This window comes from Rhamphochromis sp. 'chilingali', assembly GCF_963969265.1.
Source record: "Rhamphochromis sp. 'chilingali' genome assembly, chromosome: 1".
Taxonomy (NCBI): domain Eukaryota; kingdom Metazoa; phylum Chordata; class Actinopteri; order Cichliformes; family Cichlidae; genus Rhamphochromis; species Rhamphochromis sp. 'chilingali'.
The window spans coordinates 12018568-12029094 of NC_137929.1; the positions used below are offsets into that span (position 1 = coordinate 12018568).

At 41.0% G+C, this 10527-nt stretch overlaps 1 protein-coding gene across 1 annotated transcript; it reads right to left on the minus strand.

Moving 5' to 3' along the window:
- Positions 1 to 646: 646 nt before the first annotated feature.
- On the minus strand, positions 647 to 8879 carry vgf (VGF nerve growth factor inducible). Its single transcript, XM_080905828.1, has 2 exons — positions 8622 to 8879; positions 647 to 4932 (listed from the first exon to the last, which is right to left on the minus strand). Exon 2 carries the CDS (start codon positions 4880 to 4882, stop codon positions 2735 to 2737), a length of 2148 nt encoding a protein of 715 aa, XP_080761954.1. The 5' UTR covers positions 4883 to 4932; positions 8622 to 8879; the 3' UTR covers positions 647 to 2734.
- Between the last annotated feature and the right edge of the window lie 1648 nt (positions 8880 to 10527).

Here is a 10527-nt window from a genome sequence, read left to right on the forward strand (position 1 = left end):
GGGTTTTTTCACATAGTTGGGCCCCAATGAGACCCTGGACAAGCACATTCTCTTGGGGCTACATAGGATAAGTGTAGGTTTTCCCAGCCTCAAAGTCCATCCATATATGCATACTGCTGGCCCGCACAGACATGTATGTTGGGAAGTAAGACTGCAGTTCTCTATTGAGCTGCTCATGATTATGATCATACTTCAACCAAATTGGACTGGCACAAATATGGTCCAAGCGAGCACAGTACATCATGCATTCTGGTAGCAGCCCGAGAATGATCTTTACCGTCCTGGTTGAGCAGTTTATTGAATCTAGCACTCTTTTCAAGACTGAGAACACTGATGAATACACAAAGGCAGTCAGTCAGGCACTCAGCAAACAGACAGTAGGGAAAAGCCTATACTGATAATCACTGTCGTGATGTGACAACTGCAAGCTCACCATCAGAAGTGTTCAGCTTTACTTTGGTCACCAAAGTCACACATGTTGCCGACCAAAGTGTCCAGGTTCGATGAGATGACGACTTTGCTGTTGCTGTCTCTCTCTCACAGTCTCTTTGTGTCCAAAATGAAACATTTTTTTTAATAAAAATATTTTTCTTTATTTCTTTATGTGTAGTAAAATAGTAATTGACATGGACATTTACATCCAGCAAACACATATTTATTACAGCGGTTACAATGAGTTACATCTAGAAAGAGCGTTGGTAACACTCATTGCATACATGACGCAAACAGTTAGTAGTAGGTACACTGACGTTTTTGTTTCATTCATCTTTAAGATTTTTTTATACTTTTTTCATTGATGCATAAATGTCTTTAAAAAAAGTTGTTTTTCAGATGCAAGTATACATAAACGTGCAGACATTGTACCCTCTACTGTGTCTCAGCCCCTTTCTTTATTAATAAGCCAAAAAGAAAAGCATAAAAAAAGCAACAAATCATTAAAAATGACAAAAGTTCAGTTCATTCTTTTTGTTACTCGTAGCTCATGGTTACTTTTTTCTATGACACTTTCAATGCCAAGATGCTGTGCTGATACCTTGATGATGACAAAGATGAACACCAACAAGCCAAAGTGGAAAACCTCTTTTCGATTGGAAAAATAGAAAAAGTAGCAAAAGAAAGTTTTTATTGATGAATTATTATTAGTATCCATGTGAAAACGAAAATCAGGCTGTACAAAGTTTCTTTTTGTGTCATTGTCATTGAAAAATGTTTGGAAATGTGGAGCAAACATAAACATGAGCAAACTGTTAAGATGGTGAGAACATTTGCATTATGCACTTTAGTCTGACTGACCACACAAAGTGCTTCACACCAAACCTTACCATTTTACTCTGTTCTTGCATTGCTTTATTCCCTACACTTACACATTTGATCTGCATTTGACCTGCCTTGCATTCGTACTTTGGCAAATTTAGAACCAGTACATGTATCATGTATGTTTTTCATTGTGGGATTCTCGCTAATTAGGAGATTTGAAACTAGAGCCTTCTTGATATGAGGTGAAGGGATGTTACTAAACACTGAACCACCATTACAGGAGAGTTTTCCTATAATCAACATTTGGATAATGGGAAAAATAAGCCGAATTAAAACTGAATTTAAAAATGACAAATTAAAAAAAGAACGAATAAAATAAAAGTTTAAAAAAAATGTGTGAAACTGGGATTTCAGAGCACTTAGTGCCAACAACACTTCTTGTAAAATAGAAACTTGTAACATTTACTAAAAAACTACAAAGGCCATCTTGCTTAGAAAAGTAATGTATTAAATGCAGAACTGCTGCTTCTAAGGAATCTGTTGAGAGTGACTGAAAATGTAGAATTATTCTTTTGCTTTTAAATATCTCCATGAAAAGATCAGTATGGCTCCACCATTACATCCTCCTCCAATAGCAGGACGTGTAAAACACTGGACTGTTTTCTAGCCAGGGTTTGGCTGAATTTGTTATCACCGTAGCAACAAGGTTGTTGAAGTTATGCAAAAGAATGAGTCATCCAAGCTATTATATTGGTGGTAGTCTGGCTTTTTGATGCATTATGTTTTATTATAAAGAGCTTTGGTGGATATGTGTGAGTATACATTCACAGAAACGTGCTTTCCATTAAAAATTTATCCTTTTATATGAACAATAAAAAACTGATACATTTACATAAACATGTGGTCATTTAAAAGATAATTATAGGGAGTGGCTTTTGATTTCTAAGAGGTGATAGTGAAAGAATGTATGGACACCCTGCCTTTGGGGGCTATTTCCTTCCACTGAGGGGGGACTTTTGGTATCTTTTGGCCAGGCATAATTTTGAGGAAACTATTTTAATTTGATAATTTTCAAATTTTAATGCCAAAACTATCATTCCTGACAGTAGAGCCAACATGGGAATAAATGTTTTCAAATTCATCTGACTGATTCTGAAAAAGGCCTTCGGTACAGGTAACAGCATATTTAAACATCCTCCTTTGTTGGCATTTTAAAATGTCCATATAGAGAATGTTGTCAAGAAAAGTTAAAGGATAGCAAAGGAAATGAGTGCAGTTGTACATCTTTCATCCGTTTTATCCAGACCACCTCTGGGGAAAAGTCTTCTGTGGTGTCCTTGTCTCAATCATAACCAATCAAAATGATTACAGGAAACTTATTACATATGAAAAACCACCTAAATACTTTAACATAAATAAATACACTCTTTTCTGCTTGTGGCTCTTCTTCTTCTCGTCCTTCTTCTCATGTCTGTACTCAGTCCATCATGTATGGCTTCTTCATGGATATCTGCTGTATGTATTTCTCCAGATCATCATAGTTACTGTCTGGCTGCTTTCCAGCCACATAATAATCTGCAGGCGCTGGGGCTGAGTAATACAGCTGCTTCTGCTGAGAATGGATTCTGGGAAGTGGATGTAGTTTGGGGTTGGACGCTGGCTGAAATGTCCAAGGGTACAAAGAGAGAGGGTATCTGGTGTAGTAAGACTTCTGCTGTTGGCCTGTAGGGGGTTTTCTCAGCTTAGGTTGGACCCAGCTGTTGTATCGCCTTTTGGGAGAAAAAGCATAAACATCATCCACTGAATGAGTGAGGAAGTTGTTGAGAGTGAGAGCGGGCTTAAGGATCAAGTAATAGGGTTTAAGTCTGGGTGCAGGAGGAACATAGATGGGGTAGCCTTTGTAGGGCTTCTTCTGGTAGTAGGAAGGATAAGTGTGGGGGAAAAGGGGATAGTGAGGATATCTAGTCCAAGCAGCTTTAGGTGACGTGAGCCAGAGGTCCTGTTTGATCGGCACAGGAGGCTGGGCCCAGATATTTTGATTGCCAAGCTGAGGTTTTGCAGGTTTGTTCCAGAGATCCTCTGATCTTGTTGGATTTTTCTTCTGCAACCAAGTTTTGAGGAAATGAGCTGCTGGAAATGGTTGGTTAGAGGCGGGAATGTCATTTTGATTGCTTGAAATCTGTGATTCCGATGAAAATGGTGAAGATATGGGGGATAAAGGTCGTCGCCAACCTGATATCACGTCAGGCGACAAGTCTTTCTTCTTCTTCTTCTCCACGTCACTGATGATGTCCACCACATCATCAGCAGGGAGGTGGAGCTTGCTGGAGATCTCTATAAGCTTGTCAATGGTCTGAGGATCAATATCGTCTTCCTCTGTGACTTCCTGTTCTTCGTCAGACCTTTTATCCTCTGCAGCGCTGGAGAGAGAAGAGCTGTACTGCTTGTTCCCGTTATTCTGTTTGACCATGTACCGCAGCAGCATGTCTGAGGCAATATCAGCTAGCATCTCCTCCTCCATCTTGGCTCTTTGTGCCTCAGCTGCCTGTCTCCTCATCTCCTCCTGCTCACCTTTGGCCTGAGCCTCCTCTTCCTCTGGACTCAACACCTCCTCATCTTCTTCCTCCTCCTCGTCTGGATCATCATCTTCCATCGTCTGTTCTCTTGGAGCCTGGAGGTCTGCTGAGTTATGATTACTGTCATCAAATTCATCCATAAAATTATCTCCTCTGAACTTTGGGAAGCTGAGAGCTTTCTGCGTCTCTTCTTGCCATTTAAGCTTTTTCTTAGTGATAGCAAGGTCACTGCCTTTATTTATGGGCATGATGTCGTTGTAGCTGTAGTCTCTGCTTTCTCTGTGACTTTGCTCAGAGTCTCCTTCCCTCTTAATGGGCACATTCAAAGCAGGGAATTCCTTCATCATCATCTCAAGACTTTTTAGCTCCTCAGGGCTGAGCTGTTCCTCCTCCTCACTACTGGCTTGATCAGGGCTGGTTGATCCCTGCTGGGAACCAGTACTCTCTCCATTATCGCCTCTTCCATCTGAGCCAGTGGGAGGCTTCTCTCTTGCTATTTCGACTGTGTGGCTTGTAGTACGACTGGTCACCCTCTCGGTCAGCTCCTCTTCTTTTTGTGCTTTCTTCCTCTCTTCCTCTTCCCCCGTTTCCTGCTCCTTCCCCTGTGTCGCCATTAGCAGCTCTAACTCTTGTCGTCCGTCTCTGTCTCGGTCTGCTCCCTCAATCGTTCTCAATTTTCTGTATGAATCTTTGTTTTTATATTCCTCTTTCTCTGCCGTCATCTCTTCTTCCATTCCATCACGCCCCTCTCCTTCGCTCATTTGCTCTGCTTTTGAATTATTCAGTGCCTCTAGTAAAACTGCTGCTAGTTTTTTGGGATCAACATTTTTAAAAAGCTCTTCTTCATGCTCTGCTTCCTCTTGTCTCTGCATTGGCTGGCTTTCTTCACCACCTATATTCCTATATCCAGACACAGTCAGCCCTGACATATGTTGGTATGGCTTGTCAAGGGTGCTGAGAGGATTGGAGGTGGACAGATGGAGAAAGGATGCTGCTGTCAGAAGAAGCAGCCGTATTAAAGCACTTGAGGGATTATGGTATCTAGTCATGGCTAGCCAGAACAGGACTTTCTGTGAGCGGTGAAGGAGATCAGAAATCCCTGGAAAAGAGAAGAAACAGAATCAAATCTTCACTGAGAATGCAAGGATGTATATGTGGGTTTGATGAGTGAATGAGTGAGTACCACATATGACGGCTAAAGCTTGTTTTCTATCTGCAGTTAATCACAACTTTTAGTGTAACCATGACCGTTTCTTCTCCTGGTGCTTGACTAGCCATTCCACTCCTATCACACATATTGCTCCCATGAAAAGATATTCTAAAAAATGCATACTGTGTTTACACTTTAGTAAACCTTTTGTCCCGTTTCATTTTATGAATTTGAAATTAATCTCATTAAATCTGTTACTTTTATTAGATGTCACCAAAAGTTTTGGGAGCTGACACGTAGGGATGGAAACTGATGAGAGCTGAGTGATGCAGATTCCATTGTCAATATCACTTATCAATTATCGATTCTTGTTGGAGCTATTTATTCTTTTTTTATTACTTTGAAGTTTGCTAGGGGTTGTTGTTGATTTACATATATTTTTGGGTTATTCACAAGTTTTATTTGTAGGTTTATACTTCTTTTATTGTTTTGTTTTGTTGTTTGTTTTGTTAAGTCAGCCAGGAGGAACTGTAGGGCCATTTCCTTTAAATGAAGGCACTGGTAAGTGCACGTGGAACTGATAGGTGAGCAAATTTGACGAATCCAAGGAACTGAACATCTCGAGTCCCATCCCTACTCCTAGAGTTGTTCACAAAAAAGAGTTGTAACATAAGTTATAACACACAGGGACCTGAAGTGAACCTGAGAGTTAAAACAATGAAAGTGTCCATTGTCTGCACTTTTCATGATTTACATTTTGCTCTTTGAAGTTTTTTTAAATTCTCCTGTTCTGGTGAACTCTGATATTGTTCCCTGCTCTCTTCTGGCCCACTTGCTAACAATCAACCTTCTTCAGAAGTCCAGCTCCAGTGACAAGCAGTAAGGATCTTGGAGGACTGCACATCTCCTGAAGGTAAAAACCTTTCTCCACCCGCATCCAACCGAATTGTAGAGTTGGGCGGATTGATCCAAATATCGATAGCATCGATACCAGATCGATACTAGCACGATTGGATCAATACTTTGCTTTTATCCTTCAAGTTCAGTATGTAGCCCGCTGAACTGTGTTAATCATTTCTTTGGAAAAACTAAACCTCAAACACGCACTCTGAAAAACGTGCAAACTTTCTGTGCTTTAGATTCAGAATTTTTTTAATTCCAGGTCTCCAAAACCCAAGTTTGAAAACATGAAAAGCTGAAAGGTGTGTTTTGTTGTGTCAGCTAATTATTGTGGAAAGTAACAATCACAGTGGTGATTAAAATGTGTTCAGAATTTGCAAATTGAGAAATCATCTCATAAGTCATGGCAAACTATTCTCCCCCAATTAGCTGCTGAGTAACTTCAGCAATACTGGCCCTGTATTTGCTTTGTATTGGATCGATACCAAAATTTGTAGTGTGGCACAGAAATTCTGTGAATGAGGGAAAGTGTGAACGTGAAATTATATCTGAAATACAATAACACATGAATAACACAAATCCTGCGTGAAGCAGCCCAGACGAGGTCCTGACAGACATTGACTGATGCGCGCGCGCACGCACACGCGCGCGCGCGCGCGCACACACACACACACACACACACACACACACACACACACACACACACACAGGGAAATAGGAAAGTGGAGACAGAACACAAAACAAACAGAAAACAGAAGCTCGCGCAGTGAGGACTGAGGGACGTGATGCTGTGCTCTAGCACTAGAGCAATGTTTCCGTGCAACACTAAGAGCACAGCTGGTTTTCACTTTCTGCGTTTTCGCGCGCGCGCATGCGTGTGTACCTGAATCTAGTGTAGGAGTAACTAACCAAGGTAGTTATAGTTAACTAAACCGGGCAGAGGAGGCGTGGGTTTTCACGCACGCAAGACGCGCTACCTGCAGTCCTCGAAGATCCTAACTGCGCGTCGCTGGAAGCGGATGATATGTGACTGCTGAATGTTGATTGGTTGACAAGTGGGCCGGAATAGAGCAGCGAGCGATAGCAGAAGCAGAAAAATAGTGAAAAAACGTAAAACATGATCAAATAAATCATCTCTCAATGTCGCTGCTGCTGACGCGCTGCTCTGCTTGGTGCTGCAATGTTGAACCCAGAGTGCAACAAGTGAAATATCTTGAAATCCGCAACAACCAAACCGGTGCGCATTCACTGCCATGCCGTCTTTGGAACGGGTAAGACGTTTATCACACCGAGTCGTTTACACCATCAGAAAAAGCTGCTCTTGTTTTCAGAAGCCACCGCCTGCCTGCATCGCCATGTGCCACATGCAGCAGTTAAACACTGTAAAAATGCGCAGGAACAGCAAACTCAAATGTATTTTCTAAGAATACCTAAACAACCAGTTGTACGGTGAGATTTTTTTATCCCTATTAAAGCAAAACAATTCAAGTTTAATGTCATTTCGTTCTCAGCTAATTACCACAAACCTTTTTGTTTGTTAAATCACCCAACAGTTCTATCAGTATATTAGTAAATAGTTGCTAAAATCCTTTTGTTTTTAGTTGCAGTAAACACACTTCGGAGATACAGGAACAGCATATCCTGCGGTGGAGGCTGGGCTGTGCCAAAAAAGGGATTTCACATGTTCTCGTGTGTTGTTGTTGTTGTTTAATGTCTAATACATGTACTTATATTCGTGAGTAGACTGTACTGAGCAGGATTTATGAAGAGGCTTTTGAAGTGTCTTCATCACTCTGTGTAATTGTACCCATTTTGTCATCAAGCCCTTCCTTTTTGGTTACTTCAAGTAATTTTATCGAACGGTGATGTTGAGAAATGATTGGCCTATTTTTGATAGGTTTCAGGTCAACAAGTTATTTTTAACCGTTTAAATGTAATCATTGTTTGGCACAACGAGATGACTCTGTTGTTTGCACTGTTGCAGCAGGTCACAGTTCCCAGAAAAGCAAATAAACATGAGCATACAGCCACCTCAGACTCTGTTCGACAGTAACCTCCCCGCAACTCGCACTTCACATGTAAACAACATTATCTCAGACTAACATGGACGTCAGTGTTATGCAGAGACAAAAGGTTGCCGTTGTCTCTGTGGTTTTTAATGCGAATGTCCCCGCGGTTACAGCTTCAGTCTACTTATTTTACAGTGCAGTTGTTTCAGTCTAGGATATGATTGCTGGAAATGACGATGATTGAGATGATGTGGCTGAAGATGAGAAGTAGGAGGGGTTGTAGGAGCAGACACGGTTGATTATAAACAATGAATTTTGACCACATCAAATAACAATACTTTAAGCTGCCATCAGTGCACAAATCCACTTCAACGTGACGCCTGACGCCGCAAAATATTGACTGGGGCCTAATTGATTTTTATTCAATAAAATCAATTAAATGTGCCACAGTTTGGGACGAACATAAATACTTCCGATTCATCTACTAAACCTCCTCCAACCCATCACACAGCAGGCATTACCACCTTTTTCTGCATTTTCTATATATTTTGCACATTTCCTGCGCCTCGCTTTGCTTTGACTACAAAGCTGTAGCGTGACATCATAATTTTGTTGCAATATTTCAAACATTTATGAGTATTTCTAAGAACGCTTATATTAGTGAGCAACAGTACTTCTTTCGGAGAGCACAAGGTTAAATGCTTTAATGCAAAATAAGTTGCCGCTTACTTGCAGTTCAGTGTGTGCGGCGGGGGAATTCCTGCTTTCCCTCCTCGTCACGTCACACAGCTGCTGAAGTCCTGCAGTCATCCACTCCGTGCTCGTCGTGACGCGTGCCGTGTTGTAACGTGCTGTTAATCCTTGTTACTGTTATTGTTGTATGTCGCAGGGTTTCGGACTCTTCGTGTGCTCCTATCACAGGAGTCAGAACCTAATTCGTGTATTTTCAGGACTACGGACAGAGGCTGCGGCTGTCTTCTACCCCCTCCTTCCGCACACACGTGATCCTTGCGTCAAGGTCCCCATTGACGTCAATAGACTGGATTTCATTCATAAGATTTTTCTGCACCCCACCGACCTTATCTTATCCCTCCTCCCCTATTTTATCAGACCAATTAGCTGCAGTGCTGCTGTTGAATAAACAGAATATTCGTAATTCATGGTGCAACCTCAGAGAGCTGGTCCAAGCTTTCACGGGCAAACCGGAGTGCAAGAGGGAACATTTGGGGTTTTCTTTAGACATAGACACGCTTATTTCTGCGGCTGTCTCACGTTTGTGTGCCATCAGAGCTTAAGGATGCTGTGCACTGGAGGCAAAAATAGCTCTCCTAATAAGCTGTGAAAGGGCTCAGTTTTAGTAAATAAATACATTTATTTTTCATGGATCATCATCTCCATCCTTCTGTTCACTGGTGCAATTCTGCATTCATCAGCGTCTCCAGTTTTGTGTTAGAATGTCTGGTTAAAAGTCCACTGCCCTCTCTTAGATATTTCCGCACTGCTACAGCTGCATCATCTGAACCTTTCATTCAGTGGTGCTGGTTTCAGTTATTGTGCAAACGTACAGTTTTTAAGTTTGGGGAAACCTGCAGTCAGCTGAGACATCATCTGTTCCTCCCACTGAAAACATCCAGATGAACAGAATCAACTTTTGGGGAACTTTTCTACTCTTCATTATTTTCATAGTTGCCTCAACTCCCTCTTAATTAATCTTCTGCACTTCCTGTTTCCAAGCGCACGCTCTCTGTCTAGCCAATTCATAGAAGTCCAATTCTCCTTCCATACTGTCCAATCTCACGTGCAACACACTTTTTCTTTTCCACCTTTCTTTTTGCAATGCACGTGCCCTACCAGTGTTCCTGGCTACTTCTCCTTCATCTCATAGACTGTCCAACTTTTTTATTACCACTTTTTATTTGCATAACACCAAGTCACAACCGTTGCCTCACGGTGTCGTTATGTAAATTTACTTTTAATACCATTGATATTTGGACTGCTTTTCTCCATCATCTGCCTCCCTTGGTCACATTGCAATAAGCTGTTGATGGCTTCTCATGATGCATCATCATGGATTCATAATCTTCATTTAAATGCTTGCTCACAGGGGGTCACATGATTACTGGAGTTTTCTGTTTTCTTTATACTCTATGTATAGTTTCTTCACCTTCTAATATAAAGTATTTGCTCAAAGAGGCTCGTCTCGTTTTCTCTGTATTATTGTAAAGTTTTTTGCTTACAATATAAAGAGTATAAATCAGCTTGAAATATAAATGTCAAAGAATAAAACTGATGATGTGCCAACTAAAAAATATCCAATCCAATGTTTGTTCAAAACGTATCATCACTCAGTGATCACCACGACTACATTTTCCCTAAATAATACAAGATAAAATTCATCAGTTCTCAAAGTTTAGCTCTGTCAGTTAAACTTTATTAACACCAGGTGAAGAGTTCCTGTTATGAATCTGGATGACAAGCATAGTTTTTGAAAGTGCGTAGACTAGTCTTCTAGTTTTTTGTTAGCAGTTTAATCTCACAGTGGTTGGGCATGCTAGTCTTTACAGGTATCTCTGCAATATATCAATGCAGGAAACCCGCAGTCAGCTGAGACTGAAGATGTCACTTGGATGAAGGA